The 16,818-nt window shown below is 39.7% G+C and overlaps 1 protein-coding gene across 3 annotated transcripts; it reads right to left on the reverse strand.

Moving 5' to 3' along the window:
• Positions 1-759: 759 nt before the first annotated feature.
• On the reverse strand, positions 760-16,491 carry LOC108597375 (caskin-2). 3 transcript variants are annotated; one of them, XM_017983907.1, is made up of 6 exons: positions 16,171-16,490; positions 8,820-9,819; positions 3,779-4,012; positions 2,960-3,190; positions 2,363-2,836; positions 1,084-2,298 (listed from the first exon to the last, which is right to left on the reverse strand). In XM_017983907.1, the coding sequence occupies exons 2-6, from the start codon at positions 9,759-9,761 to the stop codon at positions 1,417-1,419; spliced, it is 2,763 nt and encodes a 920-aa protein (XP_017839396.1). In that variant the 5' UTR covers positions 9,762-9,819; positions 16,171-16,490; the 3' UTR covers positions 1,084-1,416. The 3 variants fall into 3 exon arrangements, with proteins under 3 accessions (XP_017839398.1, XP_017839396.1, XP_017839397.1); XM_017983908.1 differs by lacking the exon at positions 16,171-16,490 and adding an exon at positions 13,978-14,046; XM_017983909.1 differs by lacking the exon at positions 2,960-3,190 and having other exon boundaries at positions 760-2,298; positions 16,171-16,491.
• Between the last annotated feature and the right edge of the window lie 327 nt (positions 16,492-16,818).

A 16,818-nucleotide genomic window follows, 5' to 3' on the forward strand; every position in this document is an offset into this window, starting at 1 on the left:
GGTTTCAGTTTTTTGCCCATTATGTGCTTTACATATTGTATGAGTTGTTGTAATTTCGTTTATAGAGCTATCTGCATATATATATTTTTTTTGTATACGGTATATATGTACTAGATATCCAATTTGAATTACTAATGATATGCGCACCTAAACAAATAAACTTAGCGCAAAATTTGATTTAATGTCAACTGAAAATAAGAATGTAATTGTAAAAAGAAAGCGATTTTTTTCGCTATAAAACGTTTATTTAAGTAAAATTATAAAGAAAGGCAATTGAAGTGTATACAACGGAATTTCTATACGTTTTCATTTAGCATAAATGCCCGTATGCTTTTAATATAACTCTAATATATATTTATATATATGTATATACCATTTTTTATATTTAATATAATGAATTTTATAGTTTATATGGAATAACACTTAATTATACACTCATTCATATAGATTATTTCCTTCTTTCATATTGTATCGTTTTGTATACATATTTAAAACATATATATAAAACATAGTATTTAATTTAAATAATGCTTAAACAATTGATTTTGTAGTTGCATTTGATTTCTTGTAAGTACTGAGTCTGCAACTATGAAGTTCTACGAATGTATTTAGTTTTTGTTTTCGCCAGTAGAAAAGTCATTAATCTTTAAATGTTTGCTTGTGTGCTTTATGTTCTTGTTGCTTTGTTGCCCATATATAAATGAAATTTGTTGTTTAAATATTTAATTATTGTATACATTTTTATATATTTTATGCTAAATATTAACTATGCATTTTGTGCTTACTTTTCATTATTTGTTTAGAATATACTTAGACTTTAACTGCTTTTATTTTTGTATTCATCATTGTTAGGGAAAGTACAAAAGTATACGATTCTCAAAAGCTTTTCTGTTCTGTTGTAGTTTATCAAGTTGTATTTAATACACATTACAAAGTTGTGTACATAAAATAAACAAAAAGTTGCCAAGACATTACCATGCATGTGCATGCGCTTTAGTTCAAGTAGTAAAAAAAATTAAATATGAAAACTTTTACATAGTTTTGAATCAAGTTCAGTAAGTCACATTATTATAGTGTGTATATTTTATATATTTATATATATATATGTTCATCTAAAGTTTTACTCAATGCTACACACAACACTGATGCTATATTTTCAGTTTAATTTAATGCTCTGCGGATAGTGCTGTGTATTGGAAATTGTCTACAGCAACAATTTTCATAAATTTTACAGGTATGCCAAGATTAGACAATGCTTTAAAAACAAAATGAGCAAAAATTTACACAACTTAAAAAAAAACACAAGAAATTTACAAGCGTAGGGGGTAACATAAAACAATTCAGCTACACTACATGGTTGTGGTTGTTGTTGTTGTTGGTTTAGTTAATAATTAGCACAAAGTTTAGCCACAGGCTTTACTCGCTGTCAATGTTGAGGCCAACACGCTTCTCTTCCTCAAGCATTGCATCCAGCTCATCTGTCAAATTGGCCAACATGTTGCCAATATCGTTAAGCACATTGACCGACACCTTTGGCGGCACGCCGCCGCCGCCGCCGCTGCTGCTGCTTCCAGGCGTTGTCGCTGTGGCTGCCACCTCTGGCGCTGCAGCCACCTCAGCTGTCCCAACGGCTGTTGCCACATCCAGAGTAGGCGAACGCAAATGCAGCGCACTGCTGCCGGCGCTCGCCGTGCTGCACATGCTGTCGCTGCGTGCCAAAGTGGCATCGTGCAGCGAGCTGGAAGATTTTAGCGAATGGAACGAGTGCGCTATGTTGGCAATGGTGTTGGTTGACGATGAGCTCGAGCTGGAGCTCGAGGAGTGCAGATGTGTGCCAGCGTGATGTGCTCCATTTGCTGTGCCCGCTGCCTGCAGCTCCTGGCGGTTGAGCAGACGCTGCTTGATAGTGCCGGTGTTCTCATTGGCAAACGGTATCGTATCAATCGAATCGATGCTTGAGTTTGATTTATTGTCGTGATACTTCTCGCAGTGTATCTCAGCCGTGGTCTGCTGTATGGTGGCGTAGTTGGCATAGATTGGCTGCTGCTGCTGCTGCTGCTGAGAGCTCAGTGCGCCGCCTGCCTGCTGTTGCCAGTGCTGCGTGCTATTGTGGCCATAGAACATATGTTGTGCTTGCTGCGATTGTTGCAGTTGCTGCTGCTGCTGCTGTTGACCAGCTGAGGCGGCTGGCTGCTGCCCATCTCCGCTTAGCTGACGCGAGTTGCGTATGCTGCAATGACGACGCGGTGGCTCGGGCGCAATCTTTTTGCCCGTCAAAGGACTGCCACTTAGATAAGCCTGCAAGAGCGAAATATATTATAAAACATATACAAAGAGCGTCGTGTGTATTTATGCAACTTACTGTTACGCCATCGGCAGCAACACCACCACCACCAGCTGTGCCGTATTCCGCCGCTGCTGCTGCTGCATTCATATAATGGTGATGCTCTAGTGGCGGCATGGTGTTCAGCACAGCACGCTGTAGTATGCCACGCTGTTGACGTGGCAGCGTGCCACCGCCCTCCTCATAGATTAACTCGCGAGTGGCATCATTGGTGGGTGTAATGTCGCCATCATCGTAGGAACGACGCCAGGCCATGGCGGCCGCATTATTGCCCAGCATGCGCGCCTGTGCTGCCTGTTGCTGTTGCAGCAGCTGATGATGTTGCTGCTGCTGCTGTTGCAATGCCATTGCTGCTGCTGCAGCCGCCGTTGTGGGCGGCCCAAAGTGTCCGTAGTCTGTGGTGGTGTAATGGCTAAAGGTCAAATGGCTGCGCGTGCTGTTGTCGTGTATGTCCTCCAGCGATTCGAGACTCTTGCCGCGCGGCTGTCGCACCTGAAAGTTGCAAAAACATGGCATTATTATTATGAGTGTTTAGGATGTAAGAGCCTGGCACTAAACACTTCAAGGACGCGAGCGCTGAGTACGCCGCGCTGAGCGAGCAGCTAGCAGACCCACCTTAATGAGCACCACATCGTTGCCATTGCAACACTCATGATTACTGCCCGTGCAGTAATAGGCGTCCCCACCACTGAAGCTTACATTGTGGGCAGCAGCATTGTGACCGTTGGAATTCACATGGCTGCTCGCATAGATCTTGGTGTCGTCCCAGGAGACACGTGTGGTTGGCACATAAGATGGCGTACTTGGCACGGGCACGATAAATTGCCAAGGCTTGCGTGGGTATTCCTTTTCATCACACACACAAACACATAACACACACACGGGTAAACACATGGACATAATTTAAAGCAAGGTTTGAAATTAAAAGAAAACAAATTTAAATAAATTAGAAAAATATGAAAAACAAAATTTGTGATTAAGAATTTGGCACATAATATAATAAAAATATATGGTATAAATTAAAAGTATTCTGATATAATAGAAATATATAATTTCTTCAAATGAATAATATAATTTATAGTTCATATTAAGTAAACTGGTAAGCAAATTATTAAAAAGAATGAATATGGGATGCTATTAGAATATTCTGATGCAATAAAATACAACTTTAAAAAAATAATTCTACGCATTAAGATCCTTATAGATTTTAAATTAATACATTAAAAAATTAATTTTAAGCTTTAAAATAGAACACGTTTACTTTTTAATTTAAGAAATTAATTCCATTAAATTATAGGTTCTAAGAAATATTTCACATTTTCACATATGTAATTTTGATACATTTTAAATACTAACCCTAGGCATACCAAACCTATATATAGTTTATAAATTCCTACCAACGAAATGTGCCGTTACTTAGATTGTTAGCTTTACCTGTTGCTGATAAGCACTGCCACCGCCTGGATTCCATTTGCCGCTGATAATGTCCTTGACTCTCTTGATGGCCAATAGAATTTTCTTCTGATGTCCCAACTTGACTATGCCAATATCCTCGAGATCCTCCCAAGTGACTTGGGTGACATCACGCACAGTTTTATAGTTTTGCTCCAGCAGTGGCTGTATATACTCTTCGAGGCGCAACAGTTGTAGCCATTCCTCAATGGAACCCTGTAAAACGCATGAAAAACAGGAAACTTTAGACTACTCGCAGTTGCTCGATCTGTCAGTTAGCTAATCTGTATACATATGTGTCTATATGTCTATTTGATTAATGCCAAGCCCCAACAAATTGTCCATGAACTAATTTCAGGGCAACAGCACTGATAGCAGCCGCCCATAAGCCGCCGCTTCACTCGCTACAGAGTGGGAGGGGGAGAGGGGTTGCGCATAGGGTAATTGTAATGGGTACCGAGCACCGTTGATGTAGCCATGCTCTCAGACTCGACTCGACTGATGAGCTGCGAACATAGCTCTAATCAGCTGTAATTGATAAGATATGACATAAATCGCGTCAAAGCACAAACACACAGAAAAAAAAAACGTTTAAGGAGACAAAACTCGAAGCGACAACTAACACTCCACCTGACCCCACCAACCCATCTCTGCCTACAACAGTTGAAAATCAACTCTTTGCTGCGTCTACACATATTCGTGGTTTTTTTTTAATTTTTTCTTTCATATGATGTGTTAATAACTTTTGAAGCTGTTTACTCTTTTGCTGGCTGACTAAATTGCCGTTGATTTCTATTTAATTAAGCGCCAGCAACAGCGTCGATGCTTATGTTCGCAGTATGACTGTTAATTGACATGTGTGTGTGTGTGAATTTGTCTGCATGTGTCTGTGTGTCTTTAAGAAAAACTGATTTGCTTAAGCTGTAAAGTCAGCGCTGTCAATTTAGCTTTTTAAACGCCATTTTCTGGAAATCGCTTTTTAGCATAGAATTGTGACTTATTCAGAGATTCGCATCGTTAACTTTCAATTGTCAACACAGAAATATATTAATAATTAGTACTAACCCATATCTGATAGGAGTTTTGGGTTTTTCACAATGCCCATAAAAATGAACTTAATTTGAGTTACTAATTTTAATTAATGTTAAATTATTTTTGTAACAATTTAATATTAATCTAATTTAATAAATAAAAAATATTTACTTGCATAAAAACAAGCTGAATTTAGAAACTATATGAACATAGTCAGCATTTCAAAATTGACAATTTAAAAGTTTTGTTAGTCAGTTTTTATAGTATTCCGCTTAAGACAAAAGTTAAACTTGTCGATATATCTAGATACTCCACTTAAATTATATTAATCATAGTCAGTTCACAAGATGCCAATCTCGTTAGAGCAGAGCATGGGCGTACATATATAAAGAAGTTCGCGAAAAATATTTATATAACAAATATGCAGTCGCGGTGAAGATCTACGGGTTTATTTTTTATACAATATTTTGTTTTCTTCTTTAAAACTCATTAGCAGGTAGCATATGGCCTGACAGCAGCCAAAATGCCAACAAAATCTTCTGTTGATGTTGTTGTTGTCATTTTTAAGCGGCGGCGGCGTTGGTCACCATTAGTAGTGAGCGAAGCAAACAAGAAAATAAAAGCAATAATAATAATAAGAAAAAAAAAACAGGTTTTTCACTATGGTAAACAGCAAACTGTACATAGTGTGTGTGTGTGTGTGTGTGTATATATGTAAATAAAAATATTACATAGTTAATATACGAGTACGTCAGGCTGAAAACTTTAGAGCGTTTTGAGTGTCTAATAACGGGCCGAAAAATTAACAACAGCAGCCGGAGCCGCAGCAGCGGCAATAACAACAAATGAGCATATGACCCTCAAGGTCGTTGCTTGATTGCGCGCTTTTGTTGTTGCTTTTAAAAATGAAATGAGCCGGGCTAAGAGATTGGCAAATGACTTCGTTGACGCTATTTAATAACCTTTTTTTTTTGCCTGCCTGCCTGCTCTCGCTAACTTTCAGGTATTTTGCTTTATTTCCTTCTTCGCTAGATAAAAAAAAAAGTAAACTAAACAGAATGCGATGAAAGTGTCGTTTAGTTGCGGGAAATGTGGGATTTTTATCTGCTTCTCTTTTGCACTACATTTCATTTAGTTAAAGCTTAGAATGCGGGCATAATTTGCATAAGCTTTGTATATTTTAAAGCGTTAGTTAGCGAGTTTAAAATTTAAAGTTGCTCACAGCTCAAGATCAAACGAAACGACGACTTTGCACAATTTATTTCGCACTTTGTGTAATCACAAAAGCGCTTAAAATATTGCAGACAAATATTGTTAAAAAAAAATACTAAACAAGCTTTAAAAAAAGCAGGCACGTCACGTTATATAAACAAGTAAAATAAACAACAAAATTCTATACAAACGCGTAAAAAATAAAGCATTTTTCAACTGAAATACAATACGCTCGAAAAAAAAAACGCAGCAAAGAGTGAGATCATTATAAGTTGAAAAATTTTGCAAAGTTCGATAAGCGACACAAATTGTGCAAACTTCAGACTTGTTTATAATGCAAACATACAGACTTAGTTATTAAGCTACATTTTTATAGATTTTAAATGGCAGATAAACAAAACTAAAAAGTGCAGCTTTTAATTTGAAACAAGCCAAGCGCATTTGAGAATGGAATGTGGTTCAAGTTTTAGAGCTTAGAGTCGTTACGAATGTAAGCACGTTAACTTTTATGTTTGTATTTGTATTTTGTAAGCGCATTTACGACATTTGCAGGTGGGTAGAAAGACAAAGAGAGCGAGCGAGAGAGAGAGAGAGAGAGAGAGAGCGACATGTGGGTGCTGAGCTGATGAAATCTCAATGCATCCGTCAAAATTCAAACTGCAGCTAAAGCTGTAGACTTGGCCAACTGGTTTTCACTTATGTACAACATGTACAAAATAAATTTACGTTAACGTTAGAGAGTGGACGTCATTTGTATGAACAATTTAAGGTCATAATCGAACCTTTCCAAAAAGCAGAGGAAATTGAAATTGTTTTTTTTTACGTTTATGGCCCGAAAGTTTATTGCCACATTACCTGAGTAAAATTAAAGAGTGGCTATATAATGTTGCAATGTAACTTAGTTTATGCATATAACTTTATATATTTTAATATATGATTTTAAGATGAAAACTAACTTGTGGCAAGAGCACGTGAAATCGATAAGACTCATAGCCATAATGTCACGTATTTTTCAGTTAAATGGTAATATAATAATAGTAGCCTATTAAGCGGAAAAGTGGCTCTGACTCACGTCGAATGAGTCAAGCAGAAAGAGTTGGTTTGGTTTGGTTTATCTCAAAGTCAATTCCACTCAATTTAGATTCATCAAAGTTAGCTTATGTCATTCCTAGTTAACTTGCACCCTAACTAGTCGTTAATTGCAGGCCTTAATGCCAATTAGTTTGCATTGAAGTCCATTAAACACGCTGCACTTGACCAGATACTTTGATCCGTTGCCCAGATCAAGCATTAAGCACAATGCTTCAAACCTGCCAAGGTAAAGCTCGTTGCATGTTCTCTTGTCAAGTTCAACAAAATGTCAACGGCAAAGGCGCCACAAGTGCCACACTTAACACACACACACACACAGATACACACACGTATTGGCACAGACAATATAAAGTGACAATTCAGTGTGAGCTTGAGTATTGTTGTTGTTTTTGTAGTTCGATATCTGTTTATGTGGTCAAGTGTGTTTAATGAATTGCTGATGGGAATTAATGTGCGCATATTAAATGAAATTCTTTCATTAAGCACAATATAAATAAATACGAAAAAATAGCATAAAAAACATAGCAGCAATCAACAAATATATGTGTGTGTGTATAAATAAAAACTGCTGACGGCACTTTTTTATGTGGGAAACAAGTTTTTGCAGCGCCATGCTTGCAAATGCTTTTTTAATGAAATATGTTAAAGATAAGCTGCAAGCGAACAGAGACACAATAAACAATAAACAAGAGAAGCCCCGTTCGAGATGGCTTAACGTAGCTAGACTAGAGAATGGAGCTATCTATGGAACGACAGCGTTAAGAAATGACATAAAAAAAATAGCTCAATGGAAACTACGCCGTCTAAAAATTCTAATATTAAAACAAGGGGGGCGCATTAAAGTTGGGCGCAACCAGGAAGGGGGGAGGAACTTTTTTTTTTTTCAAAAATGTTGCCTCAGGAATCGAAGAACTCATATAGCAAATTTGGTTGCTCCAGCTCTTATAGTTTCTAAGTTCTAGTTGCTCATACAGACGGCTGAACGGGCGGACATGGCTAGAACGGCTTAGGTTGTCCTGCTGATCAAGAATATATATACTTTATGGGGTTTGTCACGTCTCCTTCTTACTGTTGCATAAATTTGCACAACTCTTGATACACTTTTTCATTTTTTATAAAAAATCCCATTATTGAGATGTAAATGTATCTCTAAAAATATTCTCAATCTAAAAATATTCTCTCTTTATTGACAGACAGCCTTTCCAATATTATACAATATTCATCGTATGAATATTTAAATGGAATATATTTTTCGATTCCAGCCTTTCACATATTGTGCAATAATATGAATATGTAAATGAAGTATATTTCAGAGAAAAGAAAAAGTTTTTAGAAAACAAAACATTTATAAGATTCGCCATGTAGTTACTTACTACTTGCTATAGTTTAGTTACTAACTGCTGCTTTTAATCAATGACTAAAATAATATATAATATGGTATACGATGTTATCAACGCTTGATTAATTTCTTACTTTTACTTTGCAGCTCTTTTTATCAGTAAGTCAGTCATATTAAGTTTTAGTAGCAGCAACTACTTAATGCCAATTTGACAAATGGACAAGTTTACACTAATGACGAAGCTATGCAAAGAGTATTCTATATCACGAGTTGCTAAGCTGATTAGATAGAAAATATATATGTATGTCGGTCCCCAGCAGATCCCTTGAATTGTTGTTGTTTACTTACGGGCACAAAGTGTGGCAAATTGTCGAGCACTTGCAGCTTGTCGATGCGCTGCTTGATGCGCTCACGATGATGCGGATTCTTGATGCCAATGGCTGTGAGATCCTCTGGGGTCATGCGTGCTATAGTTGGCAAATCGTAGCCGGCGGCTATGAAGAGCTGCGCATACTCCTCGTGCTTCATCTCGAGCAGCCAGTCAATGATGAGCTCATCGTTGCGCTGCCTATCGACGCTGCCAATGGAGCACGAGCTAACAGAACTGCAGCGTGGCGAGGAGAGCGGAGCGCGTATGGAAGAGGCGCCCGACGAGGAGACGCCTGTCAAATAGGAGGAGGCACGACCAGAGTCCAGGCTCGCAGTGCTGTGACGCGAGCCGGAGCCAGCGGAGCCCGATGACGAACCGGGTGAGTCGCGTCCTGGCGATTGGGTCAAGTCAATGCCCTGATCCTCTTGCAGCGCCAGCTGCTGATGATAGTAAACTGCAGCCTTGTGTGTAAGCGGCTCGCGCAGCGTGGCACAAAACACAGGCGGTGGGCATGGCACAATATTGGGGGCTTTGCTGCCGGCGACACCAGCTGCCGCCGCCGCCGCTGCTGCTGCTCCGGCTGGCTGCACTGCAGTTGCTGGTGCAACAGCTTCATCCTTCAGACGCAACGCGACGCTTGTTTCGCGTGGCAAGTTGAAGCCGCCCTCCTCCAGCGAGGGCGACGAGACAATGCTGCTGCCACTCATGCTACAAATGCCATCGTCTAGTTGCTGCAGCTGCTGTTGATGATGCCGCAAGGGACCGCTTAGCCTGTAGAGCGGTATCAGCGGCTGTTGATGATGAGCGCCACCAATGGGCGAAGTGGGTATTGATTGCTGCGGCTTGTCGCCGGGTATTGTGGGTGGCTGTACCTTCTTAGCTTGTGCCGTGGATGCGTGCGGCTTCAGTGGGCGATGCATGGCGAGTTGCTCCTAAGCGCGATGACCCGGCTCCAGGCCAAATTTGCTGCAGCGACGCCTGCAAAGCAAACCAAAGCAAAGCAATTGCATTAGTGGATAACATATTTTTAGGTTAAAAGCAAATAGAGAAAATGTGTGCAGCAGATGTGAGAGGCTAAGGAAATCTGCATAATTGGGCATATATTTTACGAGGCTTGGGCTATAAATAGGGTCACACTGTTTATGCGAGTCAATAAACTGCCACGAAGCACGAGAGCACGAGACGCTTGTGCCACAGACCAAAAGACCCAGACTGCCTGCAACATGCCGTGAAGCAACAGTGGGCAACTTGCCCTTTCCCAAACTTCAACTTCATTCTTTTAATTTGACTACAGAAAATAGCTAATTTATACCACTGTGCAGCACACAGCTTCGCGTAAGAACTTTCATTCACAAAAACAGAACTAAAAACAAACAAGAGGGGTGCATGTGCAATATGTGGGAGTGGGTGGAAAATAGTTAGACAGAGAGAGCGCGTTTCGTGTGGAGAAAATGTCAAAGTTCGTTGACTGTGGGTTGCGGCTTAACGTGACAAGCGGAGGCCAAAGCGTGCAGAGGGCGACGGCAGAGGCAGCTGCCTAGACAGCAACGTCATAATAAACAAGAATAAATGCATAGGCAGGCGAAGAAGCGTGCAGAGCAGAAAGTAACGCAAAATCTGGCTAAAGTCACGAACAGCGTCTGGCCATGTCATTAACCATTAAAAGCCTTGGGAACAACAATACTAGGAAAGCATAAAAAATGCAAAATAAATAAGTAGTTTAGTTCAAGCAATTACCAACCGAAGCGACTGACTGTATATCGATAACGACGACCACCTGTTCGATTAAAGTACTCGATGCCTGCGTTGCGAGTGCAAATGTCATAATTTGTGTGTGTGTGTGTGTGCGTGTGGGCACGCAAAAACAAAACAAATGCAACGAGAAAGCAAGAAAAATAAAAGTAAAGCAACAACAACAATAAAAGAACGGTAGTAAATTTCATTTACAAACTGTCGACAACAGCCTATGAAATTTTATGTATGCGACGTGTAACGAAAATTAACGAAAATAAACTGCGCTGCAGCCGAAGGTGCAAGAGAGAGAGAGAGAGACTCTTACTTCGAAGAGAGCGCAGCGAGAGTAAGAGCACGCTTGCAGTAGTAGGGTAGTATATCAAATTGCAAGCGCATACACAAATGTGGGTTGCGAATTTACTGTTGTTGTTGTTGCTGCTGCTTTTACTGTTGCTGCTGCTGCTGTTGTCGTCACCCACACAATACACTCCACCTCCACTCCCTTTGCCCTTGCAGCTGCACATTTGCAGATGTTGTTGAACTGTTAGTAGTACTACTATATGCGGCCGGCATTGCATTTTAGGCTAACATACAAACAAACATAAATATGTATGTATGTGTGTGTGCGCTTTGGCCTGCCGCTTTTATTATGATTCTTTTTGTATACCATTTTTGGTTTGTGTCCATTTTTATGGTTACATTTGTTGTTGTGTTGTTGTTGCCTTTTGTTGCTTGCACATTTAATTGCAAAAATGGGACCAGCTCGCCCCCAGCCGCTTTCAACTCCTTCAGGCGTGTAGATAGTGTAACAACAAGCAATTCTTTTTGCTGCTGGGTGTGGGGCTGGGTGAGTAATCATAATGAGCAACAACACTGCAATTGTGTGTGCGCTGTGTGTGTGTGTGTGTGCACAAAAACTGATTGAAAATGCAATTGAACGTTACTAGAGAACTCTCCGGTCACACACACACACATACAATACGAGAAACTATTACAAAGGGCAGCCGGCAGCCTGAAAGATTTATTGATTGTCGTTGTTTGTCACTCACACATGCACACATGCGTACATATATAAATGTGTAAGTGTGTGTATAAAGTAAAGTTGTGGTTTGAAGTTGGCAGCAAAAACGCTGAGCAACTAAAAATAATTATGGTTAACGCTGTTTAAAACACAGACACACACACATACATAGTACATGTGAGTGTGTGTGTGTACTACAAAAGAACCGCAATATTTATGCGCTGCTCATTGGGGGAGTTATACAGTTTTGGGGTGCGACTGACTCTTTCTACAGATTTCTGTCATATGGCAAAGATATAAAGTGACAGAAATATTAGACGAGTGTCATTTTAATGAAATCCGAGGGATTAACATGCCAATGTACTGTATTGAATCAGCTGCAATTCAACAAGGGAGCGCAAACATTTTATTAAAGCTCTTATAGTCTTTAAATATAATTATCTTGCTTTTCAAAGCTGCAACTAGTATAGTTAACTAATCTCGACTCTCTCTCTCTCTCTCTCGCTCACATATTATGCTTTAACAGAGTGTCCAGCATTCGTTTAACTTTAACATTTTGTCACTTTGGATGCCGTTAAAGTTTACTGGCATGAGTAATCAGCCAAATGGAGCGCAATAAAATGGCAACGGAAAACACGGTCAATCTATCAGGCCATGGCACCACATCAACTAACTTGATGTTGGCCACCACACCACACACCCCCTCACACTCTCTTCTTCATGCCATTGGCAACCAGTCGCCATTAACATCAACAGATTTTATACACCACAGCAGCAGTAACAGCAAGGACTGAGACTGAAATTGGCTGCCAAGGGGTAAAAGCTGCAGGGAGGGTTGGGGGCAAATCAAATGAACCACATCTCTTGCTCATGTTTATTAACGGTGCTTAACTGTATGTATGTGTGTGTGTATTTACGCTTTATTTGTGTGGGTGTCATTAAACCAGAGAGACAGATAAAGGGACCCACACTTCATTACCAAACAAAAGCTTATCGACAACAGCGAGTCTTTTGTTTATGCGGTACTATAAAAATTAAATTCATCAAAAAAAGGAAATACTTATTAGGCGTTAGCCAATCGACTAACTTAAGATGTGTGGGAAAACATTTGAAGTCAAATAATTTTATTAACTTTAGAAATATTTCATTTTTATAAACTAACTTTTAAAAACAAGCATAATAATAATTCAATTGAAGCGTTAAGCTTTACATTTCAATTATTTAATCGATTTATCACAAATAAATGTCAATGTTTTACAAACGAATTATAAGCATTGCTTTGTTTACAGAGTAACTTGTAGTCCACAGACTAAATGTTGTTGTTGTTATTGTTTGTTGTGGGTTAATGCGGGTTGGCTTTGCATATGACATGAGACAGTTTTTACCGCACTTTCCATACAAAATGCAGCGTTGACAAAAAACTTCTTTTGTTGTTGTTGTTACCACGCCCCAGACGACTGAGACTGTAGGCCTAGGCTTTGTTGTAGCTACATGCAACAACAACAACAACAACAACAACAACAACAAAAGCGAGAAGCTAAGATGGTGTCGCTGGCTTGACTGTCGATAATACGAGATGTTGATCTTGCCAAAGCAAAAGAGAGTACAACACCAATAACAACAACAACAACAATGGCCGCGGGCTGCTTAAACTTGTTTCTTTGCCTGTAAAGGGAGTTGTCATAGTTGTTGTTGTTGTTGTTGTAATTGCATTGTCTTTGCGTTTTGTTTCAGGTTTCATCTGGCAACGCCAAGAACGGAGGAGCGACAAGTTTTCACCATATAAAGTTTGTAGTTGTACAAAATGCAGCGAAGATGTGTCCAAAGCGTGGGCGAGAGAGCGGGGGGCGCGGCATAGCGGCGCTGCCAGACCCAGACGTATGCAGTTAACGGTTAATGCAAAAAATGAAATAAAACCAAGCAACCAACTTGCGTTGCGCATATGGCACTAGACAGACGGACAGACAGACAGACTGAGACAGAGACGGAGTTAACCATATCAGTATGTAAGAGATATATAAGTTAAGCTTGTCAGCACGTACAGCGAGCGTAAAAGAAAAGCAACAAAAATGGTCAACAGTTTAAACTTTAAAGTTTGAATTTGGTCAAGTAATGCAAATGATTTGCACAAAGCAAATACAATTTTGGCCATACAACAAAAACAGCAACAACGCGAGCATTTGTTTGTTGTAGCGCTTTTTTACAGTTATTTTGAACTCTATGGTATTTCAAGCACTAAGCACTTGCCACCCACTTGCAAAGTGCGTTTACTACTACGCACACACACACACACACACACACGCAAACGTGCACATGTGTATGTATATATGTATGCGTAGTCGTATTTCTGCGAACAACTGTGCCAAAAAAATTCAAATTACCATTTAAAAACGTTGTTATTTTATCAAATTTTATAACGAATCACAAGCGCTCAATTTAAATGAGCGTTCACCAATAACTTTTTATAAATTACACTTGTATTAGTCGCATAAAAATGCTTTAGTAAAAATTCTGTGCAAAATTTCTTTTACACACACACACACGAACACACGTATATACGAGAGCCACTAAACTAACAGCAAATACCAATAAGCGTACATATACACACACACGCACGCACACAAACGTAAAGAGAGCTGGCCGAAAAAAAACAAGTAAAGCGCATATGAAAAAATTTGCCGCTGCTGCTGCTGCTAAAATGAAGAACCGACCGAACCGAGAGTTTTTTAAGGTGCGCAGCGAGCCGACAGCGACCACAAGTCAAAGCGTATTGAAAACATGGCTTGAACATCGATACCAAACTTGCGACTCCCAAAGTCCTGAAGTTGGGAGCGTGCTACCAACAGCAGCAGCAGAAGAGAGCGAGAGAGAGTAAGCTCAAGTAAGAGCGCGCAGACTCTGCTCAATTTATAGTATTTTTTTTTTGTTTGCTGGTTTTGTGGTTTTGCTGTCGGCAAAACGAAGTCAATTTGTTGCAATTGAAACAAAAGCAATTTGTTGTTGGCTGGCAAATTAGTTAATAAATTGAAGCAAAGGGGGTAGCAGTGCATTGACAAGTAGTTTTGATTATTATTGTAGTCGTTGCAGTTGTAGCAGTATATGCGAACAGTGGGGCCAACTCCATTTTGCATATCTTTAGCCATTAGCAACATCAGCATTAAAAAAACGTTTTGTGTGTTTTTCTTAGATTGTTGCGATAAGAGCTAAAGGTCACTAAGTTTGTGGACAAATGTATTTACATTCAACCGTGTTTAGCATGGAAAAAAAACAAAAGCTTAATTGTTTTAAATTTCAAGGCCCACGGTTTGAAGATTGTTGTAATGCTAATTATGCACTTGCACCACTGTGCACAACACAAAAGGCAACAAACCACTTTACTCGCCACAGCAACCAATAAGCGTTTGTAAGAGAGGCTCACATTAAGAGCGAGCGAGCACAACAACATTAAAGGCTCCAACTGTATGTTGCCAGTGTTGGCAAAACTTCATGCTGAAAAAGACTTTTTCCCCCAAAAAGCGCTAAAACAAGCTGAAATTTAATTCTATTGGAAAAAAATTAGGAAAAAATTAAGACAATCACAAATGCAAATGTGTTTAACTTTTATTTGCACAATTTTAAAACAAATTTCGAATATTCTAGCCGTAGCCAAAAAAGAGTCTAAAACGACAGCTCTGTCTTTAGTCTGCGCGCCGCGCACTCTTCTTTCATATCTTTGCTCTCCATCTTTGTGCTCTCACGTAATAGTCCAAACGAAATGTCAACGACGCTCTGCTAAGCTCTCCCCCTTAACGACAATTCTAACACTTCATTGGAGCTGTTTGGGGGCTTTGGCTGATTGCGTTGCGTTGCGACTGGCAACTGTCCCACACAAATCTCTGCATATTGAGCGAGTGTGTAAAAGAGAGAAAGAGAGCGCGCGCTTACAATTATACTCAGTGAGTTATGAGCCCTGTATGTAGGTTTTATGTGTTGTGTTTGTGTGCATGTTTTATGTGTGTTTGTGTGAGTGCTGCGCTTTCTATTGATTTATATGGGTTTCTATAGCGGAGTCCTGAGCTTACTATGTTAAACGCGTTTTGAATTTCCAAGTGCTGCGTAAATAACAAGAGCTAGCATTTAATTGTTAACAAGCTTCTGCTTCTGGAAGACGTTAATTTATGCAGCAAGATCAGCAGCTAGCAGAGTTGCCGCCATTGTTATATCTAGCCGCAGTCAGTAGCTGCAGCACGCGTCGCGTCCGCTTAGCGCTCAAGCATGACGCATAAAACATGACACGTGTTGGTTTTTATTAATTACATAAACCGAGCGCAGCAACAGCAGCAGCAGCAGCTGCAGATTGCAGTTCGGTTTCGAAACAAAAACTAATTTCCTGCAGATGCTACGGCCACTCTAAACAAAAGGAGCTCACAGCTGGCAACCCCTGCGCAATAGACAGATGGCAGCGTTGGCGTCGACGACGACGTCGGCAGAAGGCGAAGGACACGCGCCGTACTAGGCATCAAAACAAAAACATTTCGGCAAAATTTATTGGCCGCAAAATTAAGGCTAAATATTATTATATGGAAAATACGCACCTGTTAATTGTGTGGAAAAGTATTTTTTTAATTAGTTCACGCTTCGCCTTGTTTTTCGTAAGCTGCAAAAGCGCGACGAAAGTTGACACACAAAAGTAAACAAATGTAAAACTGTAACAGGCATCAATTGTTGTTTATGTTTTCTACAAACATAAACACACTATCACACATCACAGAAACACACACATATACACTCGTTAGCATTAGCGCGCGCTTCGTGCAAAGTAAAACATAAAAACCAGATTACTTTTCTGTGCAGCCGTAAAAAAAAGAGTTAAGCTGCGCTGCTTACGTTTGCTGCTACTTTTTTTTATTGTTGGCTACGCCGCCATTTTCTTTGTTTTCGTTTCGAATTTAATTAATGGTTTGCTCGTGCCAGCGGCAATTAATTTGTTTCAATTTGCTTCATATTCAACTAGGCACTTAATAATAAATTTTGTGCCATAAATTTGTTAATTTATGCGTTTTTTATAACTTCACAAATATTAGGCGGCAGATTGCGATGCGACGTGCCGCCACCGTTCTTCTCAAAAACCAAAACACATCTGAGTGTGACCAGTCTGTAGAATAGCAAAAATGGCGCAACTTGATAAAGAGCGCGCACAAAGTATCGATGCTCTTTATTAGTGGTATATATTTGGTATATTG

The sequence above is a fragment of the Drosophila busckii genome, chromosome 2R (genome assembly GCF_011750605.1).
Source record: "Drosophila busckii strain San Diego stock center, stock number 13000-0081.31 chromosome 2R, ASM1175060v1, whole genome shotgun sequence".
NCBI lineage: Eukaryota > Metazoa > Arthropoda > Insecta > Diptera > Drosophilidae > Drosophila > Drosophila busckii.